We start from the raw sequence: 24,305 nt of genomic DNA on the forward strand, positions 1-24,305 counted from the left end.
AAACATGAATTCAGATCTTGACGGCCGAGTCCTGGTTGTAGCAAATCGGCTACCTATTACTACAACGGTCCACGATGATGGCACCATTGATTACAGCATGGCTACTGGAGGCTTGGTATCCGGACTGAGAAGTCTGGCCAAGGCCGTGGATTTCAAATGGTTCGGCTGGCCGGGTGTTGACATCCATCGTAACGACAAGGACGGCGTCAGGCAGGAGCTGCGTGATCAGTTCAACGCCGTGCCGATTTTCCTCACCGAGAACCTTGCACAGAGGCATTACAATGGATTCTGCAGTAAGTCCCATCTAATGCCTTAACGTCACTGGGCGTCGGAAGGGGGAGCGTGACCATTTTGGATCCATTCTCACCCTCTTGATAGACTCTGTCCTGTGGCCTCTCATGCACCGAATGCCCGACAAAGTCAGCTCAGACTTTGAGGACGCCTGGGCCACCGCTTATCGAGAAGTGAACGAGATATTCGCGGACAACATTGTCCCTTTGGTGGAAGATGGAGACTTGATTTGGATACACGATTACCACCTCCTGCTCCTTCCTGGGATCTTACGAGATCGCTTGCACAAAAAGAAGGGCCTGAGGATTGGGTTCTTTCTCCACACACCGTTCCCCAGCGAGGATTACTTCACCATCCTGCCGTTCCGGGAGAGCATTTGTCGTAGTCTGCTTCTCTGTGATGTGGTGGGATTTCATACCGATCAATATGCCAGAGATTTTTTGGACAGTGCAAGAATCGTCCTTGAGTATGTCTCACTCTCTGGCGATGTTCAAAATGGCCGGGATGGAAAATACCCTAACCTTTTAACCTCGAATAGGGGCGTCTCCAATTCGTTGAGCGATTTACACTGGAACGGTCGGAGAGTCGTCGTCCACGGATTTCCCATTGGAATCGAACCGCAAGACTTCAAGCAGCGGATACGTACGGGGGCGGTGCAGCGAGAGATTGGGAAGCTCGAAGGTGAATTTCGCGACCAGAAGATACTTGTCGGGGTCGATCGCTTGGACTACATCAAGGGCATCTCGCTGAAGCTGAAAGCCTTTGACCGATTCCTGACAGATCATCCAGAGTGGGTGGGCAAGGTGACCATGATTCAGTTGGCCATACCGACGCGAGCGGAGGTCGTCACGTACCAAAAGTTGAGAGAAGAAGTCGAACGGCTCATTGGCCATGTCAACGGGAAGCACGGTGCGTCGAGCTCTTTTTCCTTGTCATCGGCTTCGACGGCAAACGATCTCGACCGAAAACTTACCGACTCACGTCTTCAAATCTAGGAACCTTCTCCCACACCCCGATTCACTACCTCTACAGATCCGTGTCGCCAGAACAACTGTGCGCCTTGTATGCCGCTTCGGACGTGTGCATCATCGCCTCGGTCCGCGATGGGTTGAACATGGTGAGTTACGAATACGCCGCTTGCCAGGAGCAACGGAAGGGGGTGTTGATGATGTCGCACTACGCGGGTGCCGTTAAGACGCTGCCCGAGTGCGTGGTCTTCAACCCATGGGATACACCTCGGTTCGCGGAAAGGATCAATCAAGTGTTGAACATGCCGATGGAAGAGCGCGAGAGACGACATGGCGAGATCATCAAAGTGGTGGATAAATGGACAAGGTGAGCGGATTTATTCAATCCCCTCTATATCCCCATCTCCACAGGGCGTCGATGTGTACCTGGACGGGCTTTATCCCACCATGATCGGCGGAATTTTAGCACTGACTCCGTGGCCGGTAATAGTGTCAATTGGGGCACCTCGTTCCTGAATACCATGATCACCATGGAAATTCCACCAGAAGATGCTCTCCCAGACCAAGACGCCGGTCCCCAACTCGGATGTGACGGACATCGAAGCTAAAAGCTGACGACCACAATGGAGTGTAGTTGGACGGCATGACCTGATGATGAACTCCAATTCAATGAGTATAGGAAGGAAAAGTTTCATCTGATTGACGAAGTCGTAGAAATTTTTCAAGTTTGGGAACTTTTCCGGGGCTCTCGTGAATAGGGACAGGTACATATACTGTACAGACTGGTGAGACCGACACCACCCACGTAAACAGTCTTGAACCCAACCCAAGTTGAGCCAACTCCCCAAAATTTTAGAATGGAGCAGAACGAGAGTAGCTTGTTGTGGCCCCCATGCCAGTAGCCAGGCTCCACGGACGAGGGTGGCACACAATCTATTTTTGATTCCGTTTTCCATGTGATCCCCTCGGCCGGGAATCATAGCTTCATCGGCTCCCCTTTACCCACGCCTTCCACAATCTCCCACCACTGCTGAGCATTCACCCGACCCATATCGGCTTTGAGGACGGCTCGTTCCACGACCCTCTCCACGATGCCCATTCTCGGCACTCTAGCGCCCTGCTCGCCATTGCGGATATGGTTGAGAACCAACCACCCTTGCGTCGCCATTGCCTGTCGTTGGAAAACACTTCCAGGGTACACCAGCATTTGGCCCGTGGCGGCTACGAGTAGCGTGACCGCGAGTGAAAACACATCCGAGGCCGTAGTGGCGGTGGCACTGGGGTCGTGAAGAACTTTGGAGCTCAGGAGTTCCGGCGCCGTGTATTCCCTCGTGAGGGCGGAGAGCGTGTTAGGCGTCGTCTCGTCTCTATTCAGGAGCTGGGCGGATGAGAAGTCGGCGAAGACGGGCTCAAAGGTGAGGCCGCGGTCGACGTCGTGCTCTGATGATCCACGGATATACGCGAGGAGGATGTTTCCGGGCTTGATGTCACCGTGAACCACTTCGGCTTCGGTGTGGAGCCAAGCGAGTGCAGAGATGAGCTGTTTGGCGAGGTGGAGCCATTTCGCTGAGCCTCCGATGATAGGTTCGCTCATGGTCCAGGTGGAGAGGGTGTGGGAAGCGGCAACGGCGCATTTGCGGATGTGGTCTTCTAGGGAAAATGGAAGGGCCTCGAGAATGAGGGTTGCTTCGTCGATGACGCCGTAGAAGGGCACAATGTACTTTTCACTCTCGGGGATGGTGTGCAGATATTGGAGGACTTGGGCTTCGCTTTCCAGAACGGTCGTTGCGTCACGTCGGGCCGGTTTCTTCACGGCGACGAGCACAGGCGTGGTGACAGTCGGGGATTGAGGTGGAGTCAACGACCCGGAGATCGTGCTCGCCTTGGTATGCGTGGTGCCTTTGTAGACGACGCTCCAAGCGCCGGTGCCAAAAATGGCGTCTCTGTCTTGATGGTCTTTGAGAATTCGGATCTCAAAGGGGCAATGAGGGACTCGTGTTTCGGCTGGGGAGTGCCGATGGTAGATGTTGGTTTGGATAGGGTCGAGGTTCCCACCCCGTGATTTCAACGGTGATGCGATAGGCTGTGCATGAGGAGCGGAGAAGGGTAGAGCAATGTTTGAGATATTGGACGACGATCGATTTTGTCGAGGTGAGGTTGGAGGGGTGAGCACCGATGTGTTGGGATAACCAGGCTGAGCACCAGATTCGGCGGCGGGTACCGAGCTTGGAGTCGTAAGGGGACGGGGATCAGACATTTCTCCTCCTCGGGGGAATGTTGATATCCTCAGGTGTTGCGCGCGCTAGGGTGGTTGAAAGGAAACAGAGGCTACGAATAAGATATCTCCTTCATTGTCATAAGAAATTGTTGATGACAGTATGGTTTGGTTGTCCGAGGGTGGGTAATCTTGTAAGAGCCATACTGGCAAAGACGATCAAAATGGTTATGATGGGATTCAGTACGCCATCCAGGCCGGTTCCATGGATTTGATACCGAGTTTGAATTTTGTTCGGTCGAAGGCGACGGAGCCGGTGGCGGTGGCGGAGGAGGTGACAGAGAAGGTGATGGAAAAAGTGGTAGAGGAGCGAGGTAAATGGGTGCTGTGAGGCTGGACAAGCGCGGCAAACTTGTCCAAACGAAATCGCAGGTAGGCTAGAAGTGGAATAAAAATGATACGGTCAGAGAAAACCTCAGTTGAAAGTGGATATCTGGGGCCACACAGTAGAGAGGGCGGGGATGGAGCGAGGATAGAGAGAAAGGGACGAAAAGGTGGGTGTGAATGGAAATGGCATGCATTTTGAGTTCCATGGTTTGCCGCAATCTCAACTCAGGCCCGTTAATTCGAGACCAGGAAAGCCGACAAAGTCCAGATGAAGTCGATATCCCGGATGGCCGAGAAAGGAAACGGGAGGGAAAAAACGTGGGACGGAAGAGGCTGCTATTGGTACTGGGAGACAGCTTTGAGAACGGCACTCAAGGCTGTTCGACCGCCGACAACTAGTATCAGGCGCGGGCAAACGGGGCCAGAAATAGCAGAGATGAGGTCAATCATCGTTATCATTCTCCCTCCTGGACCATGTCGATATGGGAAAGATTAAAGATAACCTGTCTTGAGCGCATGTCCCAACCACCTCCCTATATAGTATAAATCTCTACGTTTTGGAGACTCTAGCGTGGTTCTAACCGGCAACCAACCGGATATGTACAGTGTCATCCATCACAATCACGCCCGTGGTCACGCTCCAAGAACAGGTACTACGCCTGTCCATTCGCCTCGGGCTCTCTCTTCCCAATACCCTTCCTTGCCCGTTTTCAACTTCCAGACGACTTCATCGCCTAGCTCGACCTTGGTAAACCACCGAGCTTTCCACGTCTCTCCTTTCGCCTCCATCTCTCTTCTCCGGGCTCGTTGTGCTTCTTCCAGTTGATTCTTCATTTCTTCTGCCCGATCGTGGTCGCCCATTTCCAATGCTTGTTGATCTGGTCGCAGCCGACTGTCGGTCGGAGGCAGCTTTCCTTTCTCGATCTCGGTCATCTCATTCAGCTCGGCTGCAAACAGAGTCATTCCGTAATGCTTGGGAGCATCCCCCACCAAGGGCCCGGCCGACCAGATCGTCGACTGACCTTGTTTCCCAGCTTCCTTCAACTGAAGTGAATTCGTCCAGGTTCCCGTCAATCCCACGGACAACTCTTGTCCGTGACCATTGATCGTTTGGACCTCCACTTCTTCACCACGACCGGAGAACATTCCTTTGGCCTTGAAAGACACGACCGCCTTGTGCCCAGAAGTTTCATTGAAGATGGTCATGGTCCCGACCGGCTCCACGTACTTCTCGCCGGCAATGATATTTCTCAGGAAACAGGTCGCTGCCGACCAACTAAACACCTCCCCGGTATTGTGCAGGAGTAATCGGGCTTTGCCCTCCATGACGATCTCGGACGATTTCCCCCAGAATTTCTGTGAAGGCAAGGGTGACTGAGCAAAGGTCCAATCATAGGACTCCGCGTGGAATGCGAGCTGCACGGGTCGATGTGACACTTTCTCGGCAATAAATCGGAAACCCCGGTCTTCTCGCACCAGTTCATACGTTTCTCCCAGCATTGGATTAAAGGGTTTCCGGATTGATCGCTCTTTGACTCGCGTGTTGGACAGAGATGCGATGGCGAACGCCGTCACATACATCAATCGCTCGTATACATCCGTGCACTTGGCGGCACGGTCCAAGGTTTGAGAATACTCCAGCTGCTCGGCCGCTCGCTGGAGAAGTGACAGCGGTTCGTTGGCCGACACCGGCATCGAAATGGTCGACAAATCCTTGCCCACGTTCTTCCGGAGAAATCCGATCAGACTAGGCGGCATGATCGTCGGCGCTGCAATCGACTTCCTTCGGTGGACTGGGTCCAACGGCAAGGGCGTCAAAGACTTGGCTCGCGGAGGGAGGTATGATGACACACTTCCTGATCGCCTCTTCAAGACGTCGAGAGAATCCTCGCCAATGTCACTACTCGTAGCAGAATCTTCCACCTCTCCTGCCTCGTCGATGCCTTCGTGATCCGTGTCGCTGTGGATATTGAGGAGTCGGGAACTATCTTCCGCATCAAAATATTCCTGCGATTCAACCGACCGGAGACTCATTCTCGACACCGCCGACTTCGGTGGCGTCGTCCGGCGGACTTTGATCTCCGCCATGAGCGTCGAGAATTCCCCCACCACCGAATCAAGGTCATGTAGCAATGCCATACAGTGATCATACATGCTTTCTTCGTGATGAAGATGAGGCCGGTGCATGACGGGAGTTCCTTGAGGGGCAGAAACTCCATTACGTAGAAGAGGCTCGACACCACCCGGAACCGGAACGGCGAGCTGGGCAGAGACACTTCGTTTAAAGACATTCGTCTGACTATTGTTCGCACTGGGTTTTCGTTTCCAAAAGGGTCGCCTTTCCTCTTGTTTGAAGTAGTCCTCACTCGGTCCGTCGGTGGGTGTTGTACTGGTGGAAGTGGAACCGGGTCGAGGGGATGGAGGAGGCAATGGCTGAGCGAGGGTGTCCAAACACAGCCTCCTCACCGCGTCTCGTGTGCCGGATATTCTACTCAGAAGTGTTTCTAGTCTTGCCCACTCCTGCTCGTCGAACGGGCTGGTCTTCTCAACGGGAGCTTCATGGCCCGTCTCAACATGTATATGATCCACAGGGGTGGTGGATTCGAGCATGAGACGTGCGGCGTTCTCTAATGCGGTCTTCCAAGCCCCAAAATCTGCATCATTATTCGCCTTCAGATGCCATATCTCCGCCCCTGAGTCGATGGAAATTTCACGGGATTTGGCGTTTGCTGCAATGGCGGCCAATGACAGTGGAATAGCCCCTCGAAGAGCTGAAGAATTCCGATCGCGATAGTAGGATAGCGTGGACGACGTGTAGTCCAAGCAAAAGAATCTTCGCGCATAACCTTGATGCTTCTTCCTTCTTCGTTTCTGCAAAACTCCGGTGTGAATGGAGGCAGGTTCTTCTGCCGCCTTGGGCCCTTCAGGCGCGGCCGCCGTGCTTCCTGGAACCGGATGGTTCATGGATGCTTGTCTCAGCGAGTCGACCGATTCCTTGTCCCTGGCCTTGAGTTTGGGACTTCTCTTGAAAATTTGTGAAGAAGCCGAGGCGGTGGCCATGGCGGAGGCCATGGCCTGAGAGTGGTGCAGTTGGGCACCGAATTGAATTTGCGACTGACATGCTGTAGGGTAGGTGAAGAGGAAAACCGTGGCTGTCTTGGAGATACTTTTGGAGAATGTATTGTCGAAGACCAGAGCATAGTTACCGGCCTCACCCCGGCGTACATCATACTTGCCCTGCGATACTTTGTCGGCCTCGCACTTGCCCACCCACCGAATTTGTTTGAGTCCAATTCCGGTCAATTTCTCAATCGCGGTGGAGTGATTGTCGAGTTTGTCCTCGTCGGCAGCGGAAGGATTGGGTGAAGAAGGAGGCAGCGACGTCGAGGAGGAATGGAGAGGGGACAACGGTCCTGGATGCTTGAACAATCCGAAGTTGATGGATTTTTTGTGAGGTTGAATTGTCCAGGAGATTGTATGTTCTTGTTTGACATTCACCCAGCGCACGAGGTAATTCTAAAGTGTGGCTTGCGAGTTAGCGATCATGTACCCAAAAACCGTAAACATGGTGGTGTCAGCGCACCCTGGAATGCACCTCAATCTGCTCAAGGCCAGCCATGGAGGAAAAGGGTAGAGAGTCTCGACCCAACCTTTCATGCGAACTTGGGCCGTTCGTTATTCAAGGACATGATATGAAGGAGAACAATCACGAAACTGCTGTATTTGGACGCGTTTGCGGGCGCATCCGGCCTTGAAGAAATGCGAGTCAGCCTGCTCGTGTCCGGAAGGACCAGGGAAAAAAGTAACCCCGTAAGTAGTATCGGAGAATGGTAAGGCAACTTGCCGAGAAAATAAGGGCACGAATGTTCATGAAACCGCCCGGCCCGGCCTCCCTCTCCTCCAACCCACCGATGGGCAAGCACTTCTGACATAACTTTTATGTAGCTGAGGATTTTTCCGGCTTTGCTTCGGGCGTGATGATAAAAGCCTGACCAGTCACTGTAGATGATACCACACTAATATGGGCCATTAGACACGGGATCATCCAGCCTGGGGCCACGTGAAAATTCAGCCTCTCTCCTATTTGAGAATGTTATGGAATGGTCTCAGAAAGCGCAGGTCATTCACCGCGTGCTAGTAGTCAGGTAATATCCCTCAAAGTTCGAGCATGTGGCCTATCTCGCGTCGACTGAGAGTTTCTTTACCCGTTTGCTACGACCGGTATCCTCTCTTAACTCCCTTCTTCGCTTGGTGCCTCGTGCACTTCCTCCTTTGGGTCGATAGCCGCCATCGTTGTCTCGTTTTCGCTTCCCTCTCGAGGATGACTCGATCTCTATTGCAATACCATCATCGTCATAAAAGTCTTGTTCCTGCTTGAATGCTTCTTTGGTCGTTGACTTTCTTGTAGAACTTCGGGAGCCTGTGGTTCGGGTTGCCTTTTCAGTGCTAGGTTCATTGTCCTGTAGAAATACTTGAGGCTGGTGTTTTCGTAACCAGTTGTAGACTGACACAGGATTTTTGAGCTGTGTTTCGCGTTCGCGCTCGGTGGTTTTGTCCATACTTCGGTTGCCCAAGCTGTTCGCAGCGTGCGACCGGGGATTCGTGGTGGCGCCGTCTAGAAATGCGTCCAATCCTTGCAAATATTGCTCTTCTTGCTTGGTCGACAAGAACCCACTCGGAAGGCCATGGCTTCCGTTTGATTGATTGGGAGGAGGCGCGGCGTCGAGTAGGGATGAATACGAACGACCGGGCGCAAATGCTGCCGTCCTGAGAAGTCCAGCTTCAATCTCCCTGTATCTGACCGCGTCAATCTCTCCTCGTTGCAGTTGATTTCTCGCTTTCCGCAGATCCAGGTGGCCTTCTTCTTCGCCGTCCACTTGTATCAAGCTTCCATCCGTTGAGATTCGATCTCCAGGAGCGGCGAGGTCGTACCGAAGTCGGGGGGGGATTTGAGGGCAGGAGTTGAGATCAACCAGCAGCTGAAGCATTTGACTGAAGGTGATATTAGCAGAGGCAATATGAACCATCTCCAACCTTACTCGGTCTGCTCAGCCAGTCTTTGTGATATGTCGAGGATCCTTTGCTCTTCCTTGAATAATGCAGAGTTGTCTCTCATTTTTTCTTCGAATGAGACCATGATCTTGCGATATTTCCGTCTAGGAAGCAGTGAGATCGGACAGGGTCCACTCAAAATATCCGGAAAAGGTTACCTATATGACTTTTTCGAAGCAGCAGGTTGCTCAAGGGGATTCGGTTGCTCAGCCACCTCCGGCACCTCGAGAGGGTCTGTGGAAGCCATGGAGAGAAGTTCAACGGAGAGATAGATGACACGGTAAAGAGCGGAGTCACAAAAATGTATGAAAGGAGCTGTAGTAAAACAAAGTGAGCGGCTGATGATAGAGACAAGGGGGAGCGAATCCCTTGCGCGTTATAGCCTATCAGGTTGTGGGTTAGCCTGGAGCGAACGGATTTGATATCCGCGAGGAACGAAATCTTAACAAAATCACTTTTTTTCGTTGCTGCTGACCTACCAGGAGACCTTAATCCAACTGCCACACTGTGAGAAACGAGCATTGAGACAAGCACAATGAGCATTACGGGGACAAAACATCGAAAACGAAATGCTGAAGCGGCAGAGATTGAGATTGATATCGACGCACCAGAGCCTTCTTCGAAAAAGGCTTTGCGCAAGTCGAAGCGTGCCAAACTGACAACGGAAAATGATTCAATCCACGGCAAGAGATCTCCGTATGGAATTTGGATCGGCAACTTATCATTCAGCACCACCAAGGACGATCTCGTCAAATTTTTGACGGGTGATTCAGAGAATATTATTGAGAAAGATCACATTACGAGAGTTCATCTACCTCAAGGTCCGCCAAAGTTTGGCAAAGCAACCAATAAGGGTTTTGCTTACATCGACTTCCTGGACGAAGACTCCCTTCATCGTGCATTACAATTCAGCGAAGCCCTACTCGGTGGCCGCCGGGTGCTAATCAAGAATGCCAAAGATTTTGAAGGAAGACCACAGCCGAAGAAAGGCACGGATGACGCACCGACAAACCCTCCAAGCAAGCGGATATTCGTTGGCAACCTCGATTTCAACACCACCGTGGAGGATCTTGAAACGCATTTTGGCGCCTGTGGGTCGATTTCGCACACTCATATGGCCACCTTTGAAGACACCGGGAAGTGCAAAGGGTATGCTTGGATAGATTTTGAACAGGCGGCTTCGGCAGAGGCTGCAATGCGAGGGTGGCGAGAACCACCCATTCCGGCTGAGAAGTGGTCGAAACAGGGGATCTGGTTACACAAGCTCAACGGCAGAAAATTGAGGATGGAGTATGCTGAAGACAAGGCCACCCGATACCAAAAACGATTTGGAAAGAATGCAAAATCTGTGGAGTCTGGCGACGGAGGAGAAGGCGCTGCTCATGAACCCATGATGGAAGTGAAAGACGAACCAAAGCCGGTCGCTGTCAGGCGGAAGAACGCACGGAAGCATGGTGGAAAATACACGGAGGAGACGGTCCAAAGGTTGACCGGGGCGATTGTCGAGAGCAAAGGTCAACGGACCGTGTTTGAATAGGCAAATTCAAGCCCGTTGTTCTCGCCAGTATAATTTCATCAGCTCATGTCTCAGAATGAGCTCAAAGGGGGCGTTTTGATCCAAGTAGCATCTAAAACACATGACAGAATGAAAAAGCACGAGATTGAGTGTACAAGTACAGATTGTGTTACTAGCCTCCCACCAGTAGCGAATGACGGTGGTGTTACTTTTTTATGCTTTAGCGAGCCCGATGCGCTTGGCGGTTGCCCGTGACCGTGACGAAAATCTGGGGCAATGGCTTCCGTTTTCGCCTTCAAGTGAACACCAGCCCGAAAAAGACGGTTTCTGTGAACGCAAGAGGTGTCTTTCTTGTCTGCAATTTTATTGACCTCCAGGTCAGTGCCCACCTACCATCAATATCCTGGCCCATGTTGCTTGTGTCCGGCTCCATCCTCGAAATGATGCTTCTCTAAATCCAATCCTTGTTGTTCGAGAAAACAAATCGTCCTCGCATCGTCGGGCCGAAACTCGTGTCGTCGAACTACCGAGAATGATTTACACTTCTGTCTTCTGAGTGCCTTTGTGTGTATTGTTGTATCGTGCTTTACCCAGCTCACCGGAAGTTCTTCATCCCCCGGAACTATGCCTGCGCCCCGAAGAAAAACCCTCCTCGCCAGCAGACGGCGGCGACAAGATGATGGAGAGGACGAAGGGTCTGTGGTGGGGGACTTTGAAGACGACTCTCTGAGCGAAGGCTCCGCGGTCAGTAATGGCGATGATGAAGCAGAAAACGACGAGAGCGATTCTAGTGGAGACGAGCACGAGTCCGTCAAGAACACCACCGACACAACAGAAACTGCTTTACAACGAGAGAGAGATGCAGTGCTGTCGGTTGAGGCTGTCTCAAAACACCATGGTGCATTCAAAGCCTCTGCTGATACAGAAGCTATGCTACACGGGCTTGGACAGACTGAAAAGTCGCAAGAGACGGAGGTGATCCACTTCGACGATCTGGCTGCGCCGGCAGACGCTGGTGTTGCAAAGACGGAGGTTGTTGTTCCCAAAGCACCCCGACACGAGACTGCAGCGCAAAAGAGCCGTCGGGAGCATCTGGAATACATCAGACAGCGGAACACCAATCCCGCATTTGTCCCGACCAGAGGCGGATTCTTTCTCCACGACGATCGCAACTCGCCATCGACGAGACCTAATGCCAGACCTTTCGTACGGGGAAGAGGTAGAGGCTATGGGTTCCCAGCCCACCCAGGGTAAGATGCCCAACCCTGCGGAGCATTGTTTCATGTTACTGATCACCACCAGACGCGGCGTGAGTTTCAATGAGCCTACCGACAAACCATGGGCTCATGACCTACACGAAGACCACGAGATGCCGCTGAAACCCGAACAGCCTCAAGATAAAGACGTGCCTGGCTCGGAAAACGAACAAAATGCAAAGTCATCAGGGTCAACCGCTCCAAATAGGTCCTTTTCATTTACGACAGTGCTTGGAAATGTCACCGTTCAAATATATCTCCCGGGCATGGAGCAGAAATTGTCGATCCCCAATGTTGTGAAGAAGCAATATACCTTGCTCCCGCAGCATCGCCCGCCCTTGAGACGAGATAAACCCGTTCGTGTCTCCATTCCCGACGAACCGGTTCGATATATTTTCCCCAGCACTGAAAGATCATTTATTTTCATTCCCCGAGCGTTGCGTCCGAATCAGCAATCTTATCGTGGCCGTGGGAGAGGAAGTTTTCAAGGAAGCCGCCGACCAAGCCTCTATGGCAGCGCCTACACTTCGAGTATTGCCATGAGCCGAAAGTCTTCCATCGGTGCGTCTACCATGAGAGATGGTATAAGGTCTCCGTCAGAGTCCGTCATCTCTCGCATGGCTTTTACCGGCACGGACAGTACCCGACCGATTGTTCGAATGCCATCAGCAGTTCCTACACCATCTCTTTCAAGGACGGGAATGCCTATTATGAATGGACAGATTGGAATGAATGTGCCACCACCCCCCCCACCACCGCATATGCAGCCTCCTGCAATGTATGGAAGCCACTCGACTACGATTCCCATGCATCAGCCCAGGCCTCAAAAAACTGTATCAGTCGCCGATATTGAATCTCCAGCCTCTTTTCAATTCAAAGCCCCTCAACAACAGCAAGAACAGCCGTTCCACCAGCAAGTCCCAGCTCACATTTCCAATTCCTACGCGGACGAGAAAGCAACTCAGCCTGGTCAAACCGTGACTGGAATGGCTGGAGCAACGCCACTTTCGCAGATACCCGAAGGGGCCGTTTTTGCTCAAGGCTTTCAACCATATCCCGTCATGAGCGGACCAACCTACTTTGGAACGCCTTACAATACCGGAGCAGTTTTCTATCCACCCCCGGCTGATGGTAGCTCTTTTGGAGTTCCGATGACTGGCCCCGTCTTAGCACCTAACTTCATTCCAGGCTCGCAATCGCACCCAGTTGGTTATTTACCTGCTGCAGCACCGGTGGAAAGCAGCATTCCCTCCAACATGGTGGCCCACGAGTCCAATGGCATGGTCTACTACTACAACTCACCTGTCTTCACACCGGATACTCAAGGCGGGCTGCAGCCATTCCCTGTTGCTACAAATGGTACCATGGTGGCCATGGCCAACGGAATGCCTCCTCAAACACCCTTCTACTATCCTTCCGTTCCGAATGGAATGTTCTACCCGGCACAGCCTGAATGATCTATCTTTGCCGGCCAACGCATTTTTTTTTTTTCCTTTTATAATACGTCCGATTTGGTTTGATTAGCGCCGGTTATGGGAGTAAATTTGCATTTGGGGAGTGAGCAGGTTTGTCGATCTGCAAAGGGGGTCAAAATGACGCCATTTTTGGTTAGTGTTCCGCATCATGGCTTCGAGATATCCCTCATCATATATCCGGTATGTACATTATATCTCGTGGTTTGAAAAGAGATTCTCAGGTGGACTTGTTAGAGAGAGACCTTGGGACAGAGTTGGCTCAGGCGGGGCAAACGGACTTTCGAAAAGGAAAAGCTCAAGGCTGATTTCCGGATCACATATTTTATTGATCGATTGGTTGTGGTTACGTTTTGCGGTGTTTGGTGCGAGGCTGGATTCGCTGAGACCGGCGTCGGTCAACGAGGTTTTAGTAGCCTCGGAGAGCGGGAGTTTGGGGGTCGTCAAGCAATGGATCACTGAGATATCCCCCGTTTTTTTCTCTTGTCCTGCCGTAGTCATGAGGCAAACCAAACCAAGGTCCGAGATTGTGTGAAGTTGAGGTGACCGGTGAGAGTGATCAGGTGAATGGTGGGAGCCTGCGGCGTAACTTGACTTGCCACCAATTTACCAGTCTGACGAGGCGACTGCTGTTGACCACACCCCCTCAAAAAGCGAAGAGAAACTTTGCCTGTGTGTCAGACTGCGCTATTCTGTGGTTCATAGCTTGTGCGCCGAAGTGAGGTTCGGCTTGGGCTTAGGCTCTGGTCCTCAGACTTCCCCGCCCGCAATCCTTTGCTCATTCACATTCAGTGGGACTAGGCTGCGGGCAATCCGTCATTCTTTTCCTCGCACCTCTCCCGCCGTGCCTGTTGCTCTACCACCACCACCCCGACCACCAACCTGCCCTTCTATCCACCTTCATCTCGGTCCTCCTTCACCCATTTCGATCTTGAAGAGAGGTGTCCCAGGTACTTTCTCTTATCCATGCTTTTCTTCCTCTTGAGGTTTCTGATCTAATCTCAACGTCTCCTCTTTGGGCCTACCGGCAATCCCCATCCGTTCAACCTGCTCGACACCGCCTAACTAAGCCCTTATCACCGATCATGGCAGCTCCTCATCCTCACATAGGCACTGTTGGTCCTGACACCTTAATCACGGTCAAAGTAATCATCGACGGAACAAATCGAAGATTCAAACTTGCTCTTCGTGATCTTGGTGCCAACGTGCTCCCCCAAAAGGTATGAATTGTGCCTGGTCAGCCTAACACTCCTCTGCCAACTAGCTCAATTCCCAATACCGCAATCCCCGACGTTGAAACCGAGCTAACTCTCTCATCTACAAGCTTCGTTTCTTGCTCGCTATTCCTCCGGAGCAGGAAGTTCGATTTGATCGATTCTCGGATTCTGCCGGCGCCTTCATTACCCTCGATAGCAGCAATCCGGCCATCTACAAGCAATTGTACCGGGCAGCCAAGGCCAAACTCAAGCTGCGCTTGAGGGCCACGCTCGAAACGCCGGGCCAGAGGGAATCGAATGACAGCAACATCAAAGAGGAGGACCAGTCTGGAGTCAAGAACACCTTGAAGGATGCTTCCCCGGGCTCCGCATCGGGGCCGAGGCAGAGCTTCCTCGACACGGTCCTGTCTCAGCCTCTGGCCAACGGCTCTGCACCCTCATTCAAGTCCTTCCAGAAGAACTTGCCGTATTCCCCAACTTGTGCCGTTCCCGGCGCCTTTGACCTGAACAATTCAGGTCTCGACCCTGTCATTCATGGTCCCAAGGACGGCCACGGCGATGCTTTCAGTCTTCCCACCTTGCCTTCGCTGAACGACTTCCCCTCCACTTCGTACAGCATTGATTGCAATCACTGCGGCAAGTCTGTCCCCAACGAGCACTACCATTGCGGTATCTGTGAGAATGGTGACTTTGATCTCTGCCAGGAATGTATTGATTCTGGAGTGACCTGCGACGGCGATGAGCATTGGCTCCTCAAGAGAACTATCCGCAACGGAGTAGTCATTCCCAGCACCACGGAGACTCTCCCTCCAAAGAAGCTGTCCACGGCTACCGCTCGCTCATCCGATGACTTGAATCCACCGACCAGCCCAGAACAGGATGACGGTGAACGGACTTGCAACTCGTGCATCTGCTGTAAGTCGGCCGGAGATCAGCCCATTCTAGATCATGACTGAATCATATCTGTAGTGTTGCCCGCACACAATTTCGTGACTTGCCAGGACTGCCCCGACTTTGACCTCTGCCTAGCCTGTTTCCGAGAGGGTGAACATGGTCACGACCCTTCACATGCCTTTGAGCCTCAGGAAACTGAAGAGCGGATGGTCGAGCCGGTCATCAAAACTCTCTGTGCACCTGGACGAGGGGTTCGCCACGAAGCCATTTGCGACGGCTGCGAGCAGGTACGTTGGATCCGCGGCGTTTGGCGTAGTGCATCTGACTGACAGTTGAGATAAAAAGGGTATCTTTGGTGTTCGTCACAAATGCTTGGGCTGCCCTGACTTTGACTATTGCTCAACTTGTGTTCGTTCGGCCGGCGAGAAGCATCCCGGACACCGGTTTGCACCGATTTATGTTCCTCTTCAGAACATTCGTGCTCCCAAGCCGAGCCACCGTGGTATCTACTGTGACGGACCACTGTGCACCAATTACAACCGTTACATCACTGGCGATCGATACAAGTGCGCCGTTTGCCACGACACCGATTTCTGCGCCAATTGTGAAGCATTGCCCAACAACGGCCATAATCCATCCCACCCATTGATCAAGATCAAGATCCCCATCCGCCATGTCTCTATTACTACCCAGCAAGAGACAGAAAATGGTGTCAAGATCGCCCAGCTAGGAGACCGACCCATGGCTAAACATGCCGCTACAGAAACGACCCGGTCGACTTCCGCCAATGCCGCGACCCAGGTGCAAACTGTGGCCGAGGTCGACCCGGCGGACCACGTGCCAGCTCTGGTGGAAACTCCAAAGGCCAACGATGTCATGTCGAGCAAGCCCTTGCCCAACGATCTGCAAGCTTGGTACATGTCGGACTCTACTCCAGATGGGACCAGAATCGCTCCGAATCATCTGGTCTCTCAGTCCTGGACCCTCCGCAACCCGGGTCCCGAGGCCTGGCCGGCCGGCTGTGCTGTGTACTATGTCGGTGGAGATGACATGCGCAATCTCGATGCTCTTCACCCGTCCAGTGTGAGTACCATGACCGTGGCCAATCGCAGCAATGTTCTCGAGACCAGCCTCGAGCCGGGCAAGACTGCGGTCTTCACTGTTCTCCTCAAGTCTCCCGCTCGCGAGGGACGAGCTATTTCGTACTGGCGTCTCAAAACTCCTGGGGGTCTACCATTCGGCCACAAGCTCTGGGTCGATATTGAAGTTCGTTCCACTCCTGTTGAGTTGCCGATTCGACCTGCTGTTTTGAACCCTGCTCCCGCTAGAGTGGAGCCAGTTACGGATACCAAGGAGGAAGACGGGTCGCCAGACAGCTCCACCATGATTTTCCCGAAGCTCGAGAAGGAGTCTCCCCGCTCTAGCGTCAACGATATCAGCGAACAACATGCGGAAGAAGCACCCGCGGCCGTGATGGAGCCCACCACCAAAACCGAAGAACAAGAATTGTTTGAGGATGTCGAGAGTCTTGAGCTTGAAGAGTCCGAGAGCGATGAGGATGGATTCTTGACCGATGAGGAATACGATATTCTGAATGCCAGTGACGAGGACTTTTTGAACGAAGCTCAACGCTCAGTGGCCAAGTGAAGGATGGGGTGGACATGGTGGCCTTGACAAACGAGTGTAGTTCTCGCACAACTACAAGAAATCAGTTCAGCTTGCCAAAGCACGGTAAGAAAACGATGCTCCGATGAATGGTGACCAAGTGCCAAGGATTATGGAGCAAGTAAAGGAAAGGCTTTTGGATCAGGCTGAATCGGCGCGGGGGTCAAGGGGGGATAGGCTTGTTTTCATTAAGTACCGCAATCTCATTTCATTGCCATGAAACGCGTCGATCCTTGAATCACACGAGCTCGGATAGGAGACTAGGAAACCGAGCATCTGTGAAGAGACTTGGCGTTCGAAACCTCGGTTTCGACGAGGAAATCCAAGAAAAACATGGGCCAAGTGCCTCACGTCCATTTTCGACGAGATGATTGGAGGCCAAAGCGCACGACGGTAGATGATTTGCCGTCATGGGGCCCAAGCGGATGAGAGGACAAGGTGGTTTCCCGGGTTGTGCCGTTCCCAGGTAGTATGACTCGTCAGTGGCTGAAAACCTCAGTGCATGTGCCGGCCAAGTACTCCCACACCCAGTTTTATTATTCACCGCTCCCGGTGTTCCCCTCTCATTATATTCATGGTACACTGGTATACTGTTATTGTGATTTCTACTTGACCTCTCAAACCATCACGTCCGATCCTCTATAAGTCCGTGAATCCTCTCCACATGGAAATTCAACGACTCCCGCCGCACCATTTGTCATATCGAGCCTCTCTTCCCAAAGGGTGACAGCACACTCGCGTCAGTTGGCATCATCCACACGTTCATTGCCTCTCACCAAAGCGACGGTGGGCCATCAATTGATTATCCTCGACAGGACGATTTCCAGCCTGAATATCGGGCATTATGCATGAAGACTTGCGCAGAAGAGCTCTGGAAAGTGGCAAGACGGTGTCCAACCGGGCCAAATCGAAACAATCGTCACGCGGAAGTTCTCGAGGCAACTCAGCCGCTAATTCCCGCGTCGCATCTCGAGTCCAGAGCAGAGATGTGTCTGATGAGGAAGACGCCGGAAATGGAAATTTGAGCGATGATACCACACCGAGGTAGAAGGCGCTGCGTCCCGCTCACCCCGTGGACATCTCAGAGAAAGCTGACCGATGTGTTCCATAGTATCAATTCGATCGACGCCCTCCTCGAAAGCGACGACTTCAATGAGCAAACGACGGACGTCCTCCGACAAGATCTTGGCGACGCGATCTCTGATCTTCTAGATAGAAAGGGCAGCAGCACCAAGAGCCGGGAAGATTCTCTAACCACCTATGTCAAATGTCTGACCTCGCACTATCTCGCCGAAGTCTTGTATGGCCGAGTCTCCGAGCTGCTCACCGCATTCAGTCGGAGTATCAAGGCGGAAACGAGCGAGAAAGAAACCACGCTGGCATTGCGGGCGATGGCCCTCACCGCCATTACATTCGCTGACCATACACTCTATGACGCGGTTTCTGCGTTGTTGAAACGGTCCATCTCCGATTCACAATCCCCCGTCGTCAAAGCGGCGGCCATCTACTCCATCGGAATATGTATTTCGTTCGGCGGCGCGGGAGATGAAGAAATCATGGATGTCATGACCTTTTTGCTGGAAATTGCCTCGAGTGATGGTGCATTCATCGGGGCCGATGACGACGCCGACGTGGTTGCGGCAGCGTTGAACACATATGGATTCCTGACCACCCAAGTGGACGACGTCGAGTACGAATCGGAAGACGCCGTGGCCACGTTTCTGGATCAATTGGACGCGGACAACGTCAAGGTTCAAGTGGCAGCGGGGGAAGACATTGCCTTGCTGTACGAGAAAAGCTACTCGCCCAGAGAAGAGGATGAAGCCATGTCATCGGGAGACGACGACGAGACGGGTTCGTCAGATGAATTGCCGGCCGCGCGAGATACGTCCGACCTTGTCAAACGATACAACGCCTACCACAACGCCCATGAAGTGTTGGACAAGGTGACGGCGCTGGCCTCCCTGAGCACCAAATCGATGAACCGCAGGGACAAGAGATTGTTGCACCAATCTTTCTCCAGCATTTCATTGACGGTGCAGAATCCGAAACGAGGACTCCAGGCCAGCAATTCCTCCAAGATGGTCGTGCGAATTCATCGTGAGGGAGAGATGCGCGTGGACAAGTGGTGGAAACTCATGCGGTTGAACGCCATTCGACGGCTTTTGGGAGGGGGGTTTGTCAATCATTACTTTGAGGGCAACAAACGAGTCCTGGACGCTCTGCCAATGATCTTGCGGGCTCCCGGCGGTGATGGAATGCGAAGCCCTCGAAAACTCATGAGCAACAAGGCCACCAAGGGAAGATTTCGGGACAGTCGGCGATTTGTCTCGGGAGAGTTTCTAGAACCGTGAGAAGATGGACACGGCAAGTATGGATTCGATGGGGGCATATTGGATGATGCATGATCATGGACAGTATTTGGTTTGCATACGACCTCCAGGAGATGGTCTGGGTAATCCGGACATTCCGTGATTCTTTTCCTAGATATACATACAGTACCAAAGAATTGAGAAGATATGTGACAACAGGTATTTTATCTATTGATGTCCCTTCGAGTCGGAGGTTCCGACGCACCCCGTTTGCCATTTGCTCGTGATGATATAGGGTCGTGGGGAAAGGAAATTCGCGACTCGGATCGTAGATGAGGAAAAGAGGTCAACAGGTTTCAAGCGTGCTCCGGCCCCCGTTGCGATCTTTTCTCCATCCCAAATGCCCTGCTTTCAGGGGAAAAAGCACGAGCATCGTATCGAATACGACCATCCTATGGGTGTAAGGGTTGGAGCCAGAATGGGCGCAGACGAGGCATTGCCTGGTCTGGGATAGGGGCTGTTGCGAGAATGCGGCGCTAGTGACTCGGGCTGGTGATCAAGGACGTACGTCTAGCCGCCTAGCACGTGATTGAAGCTAATTTCTCTGACGTGGAGAATAAAATCGGAGCACGTGCTCGCAAAATTCATCCGACTCCGTGTCCTCGCAACGAGCAGCAAGACATAATTTTGAGAGTTACGGGCGAGACAGGTATTAGTTTCCGGGTACAGTAATGAATGACTGTGCAAACACAACCGGATGCAGATGTCCTCCGTGAATGTGTACGCTTACGTATATGCATGGTAAGACACTCACTCACTTCCCTCCTCCCTCCTCATGGGGGCAGATTTTGACACGCGTAATGGCAAAGTTGTCCCCCTATTTAACCTTCTGCGCGAGACCCATACTGATGTATCAGAGGTCCTCCGTATGGGGACAGTGATGGCCGGCCTTAATCCCCTTGAAGCAGTTGATTTACCTCTCGAAAAATCACAGCCTTTGGGCACTTGGCTAATAATTGCCTAATGCGAAATCATACCAATTCCCATCATCGTGGTGTCCCCATCGCCGTTGCTGACATGAGACGTTGATGATTCGCCCCAATTCTGGAACCGCCACAATGCAACAGCCAGCCCGTCTCCCTCTAACCTACCCCAGCGCATCCCCTAACCAAAGACCGACCAGTAGCCGGTTCGGGCGTTTGTCTCGCCTTACAGTGCTTCGCCATCACCTCTTTTTTTTTTTGTTTTTTCCCTCTCTCGTGTTTCTCACTCACTCACATCATCAGTTCCCATCGTTCATTTTTCTCATCCCCATCTCCCCCTCCCATTCTTTCTTCGTTCCCTTTTGTTTCTCCCTCACCACCTTTTAATATCTTATTCCTCCTCTCGCCCAACACGAACCACCCTCTCGAGTTCACGTCCTTTCTTCACACCCATTAGCTTTTTCAGGGATTCGAAACCTCACTTCCACTGAGTACGGAACCTTTTCCCACATTTCCGTCGCGGGTTCGTTCCCTGCCGCTGTCACTAAGCTTCATTGCTGTCTTGTCACTCCTTTTCCCTCCGGTTCGAACACGCGACCGGCGATTGTTTGGACGTGAAGGTGCTCGGACCCCCGAATGCACGTGATCTTCTCGATACGGACACGCGACACTTCCGACACGGTCACTTTGGGCACCTCATCGACGAAATTCATGATCCAAGACCATCTCGAAGAATCCTGACTTCCCGCGCTGTCCTTCTGCAACCATGGCCTCCCCCGCTCTCAATGTCACTGAGGCCGCCACGGCTGCTCAGCCCAACATGGGCGGGGCTCAATTCGCCTCCCATACTTGGGTGGAACCCATTGTATGTTTCCCCCCCTCCAACGTCGACCGTCCTAGTTGTCTCCCATCCTGACCAGTCTTAGATTGTCGTCTCAATCATGATCACGTCCCTCACGGTCAACCGTCGACGAGGCTTCCGGATCATCGATGCTCACCGAGGACGATCACCGACCCGGTCATTGCTGCCCAATAGCCACCTTCAGGACTTTTCGCCCGATGGCTCTACCGATTCCGACTCGTACATATCCACCGACTCGGATGTCTTCACCTCGTCCAAGCACCCGCCCAAGAAGCGGGATTGCTGTGGTATGGTCGTCCAAACCCCGAACTCATCCCGGTTCGCCGACCACGTCCACTCGCGGATTCTGGCCAAGTTTCCCTTCCTGATTGAAATGTTCTACTGGGTTTTGAACCTCCTGTTCTACACCCTCACCAAAGCGGTCGCCCAAGTCACCTTTTCCGGGTACGGCGGATTGCGCCAACTGGCCCAGGACCACGGCGTGCTCATCCTGGACATCGAGCACAAGTCCTGGTTGCGTTTCCTCTTCCCCATCTGGGAGAATGAGTTTCAAGCTTGGTTCCTCAATGGCCACTTGACCACCATGACTTTTTTGAATCGCATCTATTCGCTTGTCCATATTCCCGGCACTGTGGCGTATGTTTGGCTGTCTCCTCCCCCCACAAGGGACATTCTTTTCTGACACTGACACTGTCCCCTTCCAGCTTCCTGTCATGGTACTACTACGCTGCGCCCAACCACTCGACTTTCGCGACAGTACGCCGAACCATGACACTCGGTAACTTTGCCGCCTTCTCTATCTTTACTTTCTACCCGTGCATGCCTCCACGGCTCCTGCCCGAGGAATATGGTTTCCACGACACCGTGCGCCAAGCCAACGCCGAATCCGTCTGGGTCGGTGGCAACTACGTCAATCAGTTGGCCGCCATGCCAAGTCTGCACTTTACGTACGCCTTCGTCATTGGTTGCACGTTCATCTACCACTCTGGGGTCTTCCGCCGTGTTGGTCGCAATGAGCCCCGGAAATCAGTCGTCTGGCAGATATTCTTCCTCGTGGCGGGAATTTGCTATCCATTGCTCGTCTTGACGGTCATCGTGGCAACGGCCAATCACTACTGGCTTGATGCCATAGTGGCCATGTGTACAACCACGACGTCATTGCTATGCAACAAGGTCTGGATGTTCTTATTGCCGGCGGAAGATATGCTCTGTTGGGTGCTCAGAGTCGACAAACCTCTTCCGACGACGGGAGACCGGCTGCAGAGACAAGGAGCCCGTTATCATGTGGTTAGAGATGAGGAAGAGCCTTGAGCATTTGGACGGCCACTCGGAATGAAAAGTGGCCGTCGATTCGATATCGGAAATGTGCGAGATTTATTTTCAATGCAGCAGGGGTTGGGATATAAAAGTGATTTTTGAAAAGGAAAGAGGGGGTTGAAGTGTGATCTTTGAGGTAGAGAAGGAGTCTGAACCGAGAAGCCACGGTGGCTCAGCAGAAAGCCGAGAGCGAATCAGACAACAGCATATAAAACGAAGAAGAGCAACCATGGATCTAGGGCCACACCTTGAACCGGCGGCACCGTTTTTCCTCATATTATCATGTAACGACCACTTTCCGCGAGCGTCATATTCACCCCAAGTTCGGAAATTTAGAAATTCAGCAAGAGGGTCGCTTTTATTGCGTGGGACCAGCGACATGGGAGTCGGGGTCAGAGTCCGAATCCTTCGTCGATTTGGATATCACATCGGATGGGAGACTTTGTACGGATATTGATACGGACAGTATGTGGAAATGGATATCGACGTGTGTTGGTTGAACCTGTTACCCACTGGAACTTAACACCGCATACTTCGCCTAGTACTGTTCCCTTTTTCGTTGGGGTGGGGGATTGCCTTTCAGTTTCTGTCGCCAGTGCATCATCATCTCCTCGGAATCTGCATTCGGTAGCACGGAACTGAGGATATGGGTGGCGTGGGGATTTGGTCTGGGCCTGAGGAAACAAATGGGAGAAGATAGAAAACTCCACTAATATACCAACGGATGTGTCTACAAATCACCCGACCATATCGTGCTCCAACGCGCACTGGTCATGATTCCTTCCTCAATACCGAGGCCTATGCACTCCTGCTGCCATAAGATCAATACTTGGCCTTGCGGAGAAGCCTCGCGGTAGCCGGGTTATCAAATTTGCTAACCTTCCTGCATTACGAGAAGATCACGATCCTCAACATATTCCAGGACCAACTCTAAACTTATAAAGGGCCAGAATGCTCCTCTGGCCCGGTCGCTGACACTTCAAGCCTCCGGATTTGATCGAAACCAATCAACCGCTTGGATATGCAACCTATCCATCTCTCTTCGAAGAGCAACAGACCTCGTGAGCGGGTTCGACGAGCGTGCGGCCGCCGTCGCTAGGCCGGCACGACTCAATTGCACCATTCAGTCATCTTGCTGATCGGCCTCATCTATTTCTTCAGGAGGAAGAGAATAAGGAGGCGCATACGCGAGCACACAACCGACTCTATCTGCCCAGAGTCCGACCAAGCAGCAGACAGCTCTATAGTGACTCAGTCACGCTGGAACCAGTCCCTAGGAATTTGACCAGACTGCGAGGGTGAGACGAATCTTCCCATGCAGCTTCCTACGCAATATCAACTCTCGGACCCCTTCGGTCCTGGACGTCAATTGATTGCTTGGTTCAAGCTGCCATGTCCCTTTTCCTCTCAAATGCCCTCAGTTTGGGGTACACGCGATCACCACAAGCAGCGTGAACGCATCGGAGAATCAGTGAGAGCATTTGACCACTCCTCTCCCTTTAAACCCTCTGTGCTAACAATTCAATGAAAACCGTGGACGGCATTACCGCCGCCTGAAGTTATCGACAGCACCTTTGACACGTACTTCTTGCATTGTCAGCACCAACCATACTGCTACTTCCCAGAGGCGCTCTTCTGCCAAAAATTGTTTCAGGGACTCTTGCACTCATATTTGATCTTTGCGGTTCTTGCCACGGCTCTCTGCATTTCTTCAAAATCTTTCTTTGGATAAAAAAAGACCAGGCCGCGCGGATGCATGCCAGAGAATCTGGAAATCTATTTTCGGCTCATGAGCTCGAATCCGAGGAAAGAACCGAACTGAAATATCCCACATATTACAGACCGTGTGCCTATGGGCATTGCGCGATCCTTCTGGTATTTAGTCCTCCGTCCATCAT

At 52.4% G+C, this 24,305-nt stretch overlaps 9 protein-coding genes across 9 annotated transcripts; 6 read left to right on the forward strand and 3 right to left on the reverse strand.

The window, feature by feature from the left end:
- Positions 1-4: 4 nt before the first annotated feature.
- On the forward strand, positions 5-1,867 carry Z518_04836 (alpha,alpha-trehalose-phosphate synthase (UDP-forming); the record flags this gene model as incomplete). The annotated part of the gene is made up of 5 exons (XM_013418542.1): positions 5-293; positions 379-757; positions 830-1,200; positions 1,287-1,626; positions 1,750-1,867. The coding sequence occupies 5 exons, from the start codon at positions 5-7 to the stop codon at positions 1,865-1,867; spliced, it is 1,497 nt and encodes a 498-aa protein (XP_013273996.1).
- A 368-nt stretch (positions 1,868-2,235) lies between these two features.
- Z518_04837 (uncharacterized protein) lies at positions 2,236-3,516 on the reverse strand (the record flags this gene model as incomplete). Its single annotated transcript, XM_013418543.1, has 1 exon — positions 2,236-3,516. One exon carries the CDS (start codon positions 3,514-3,516, stop codon positions 2,236-2,238), a length of 1,281 nt encoding a protein of 426 aa, XP_013273997.1.
- A 978-nt stretch (positions 3,517-4,494) lies between these two features.
- Positions 4,495-7,480, reverse strand: Z518_04838 (uncharacterized protein; the record flags this gene model as incomplete). Its single annotated transcript, XM_013418544.1, has 2 exons — positions 4,495-7,377; positions 7,445-7,480. 2 exons carry the CDS (start codon positions 7,478-7,480, stop codon positions 4,495-4,497), a joined length of 2,919 nt encoding a protein of 972 aa, XP_013273998.1.
- Positions 7,481-8,036: 556 nt separating this feature from the next.
- Positions 8,037-9,160, reverse strand: Z518_04839 (uncharacterized protein; the record flags this gene model as incomplete). Its single annotated transcript, XM_013418545.1, has 3 exons — positions 8,037-8,853; positions 8,901-9,017; positions 9,072-9,160. The coding sequence occupies 3 exons, from the start codon at positions 9,158-9,160 to the stop codon at positions 8,037-8,039; spliced, it is 1,023 nt and encodes a 340-aa protein (XP_013273999.1).
- A 288-nt stretch (positions 9,161-9,448) lies between these two features.
- On the forward strand, positions 9,449-10,450 carry Z518_04840 (uncharacterized protein; the record flags this gene model as incomplete). The annotated part of the gene is made up of 1 exon (XM_013418546.1): positions 9,449-10,450. The coding sequence occupies one exon, from the start codon at positions 9,449-9,451 to the stop codon at positions 10,448-10,450; it is 1,002 nt and encodes a 333-aa protein (XP_013274000.1).
- A 603-nt stretch (positions 10,451-11,053) lies between these two features.
- On the forward strand, positions 11,054-13,142 carry Z518_04841 (uncharacterized protein; the record flags this gene model as incomplete). The annotated part of the gene is made up of 2 exons (XM_013418547.1): positions 11,054-11,679; positions 11,732-13,142. The coding sequence occupies 2 exons, from the start codon at positions 11,054-11,056 to the stop codon at positions 13,140-13,142; spliced, it is 2,037 nt and encodes a 678-aa protein (XP_013274001.1).
- A 1,100-nt stretch (positions 13,143-14,242) lies between these two features.
- Positions 14,243-16,915, forward strand: Z518_04842 (uncharacterized protein; the record flags this gene model as incomplete). The annotated part of the gene is made up of 4 exons (XM_013418548.1): positions 14,243-14,377; positions 14,482-15,289; positions 15,344-15,555; positions 15,614-16,915. 4 exons carry the CDS (start codon positions 14,243-14,245, stop codon positions 16,913-16,915), a joined length of 2,457 nt encoding a protein of 818 aa, XP_013274002.1.
- Positions 16,916-17,777: 862 nt separating this feature from the next.
- On the forward strand, positions 17,778-19,287 carry Z518_04843 (uncharacterized protein; the record flags this gene model as incomplete). Its single annotated transcript, XM_013418549.1, has 2 exons — positions 17,778-17,977; positions 18,045-19,287. The coding sequence occupies 2 exons, from the start codon at positions 17,778-17,780 to the stop codon at positions 19,285-19,287; spliced, it is 1,443 nt and encodes a 480-aa protein (XP_013274003.1).
- Positions 19,288-20,994: 1,707 nt separating this feature from the next.
- Positions 20,995-22,401, forward strand: Z518_04844 (uncharacterized protein; the record flags this gene model as incomplete). The annotated part of the gene is made up of 3 exons (XM_013418550.1): positions 20,995-21,093; positions 21,155-21,726; positions 21,795-22,401. The coding sequence occupies 3 exons, from the start codon at positions 20,995-20,997 to the stop codon at positions 22,399-22,401; spliced, it is 1,278 nt and encodes a 425-aa protein (XP_013274004.1).
- Positions 22,402-24,305: the final 1,904 nt, after the last annotated feature.

The sequence above is a fragment of the Rhinocladiella mackenziei genome, assembly GCF_000835555.1.
Source record: "Rhinocladiella mackenziei CBS 650.93 unplaced genomic scaffold supercont1.3, whole genome shotgun sequence".
NCBI classification, from domain to species: Eukaryota; Fungi; Ascomycota; class Eurotiomycetes; order Chaetothyriales; family Herpotrichiellaceae; genus Rhinocladiella; species Rhinocladiella mackenziei.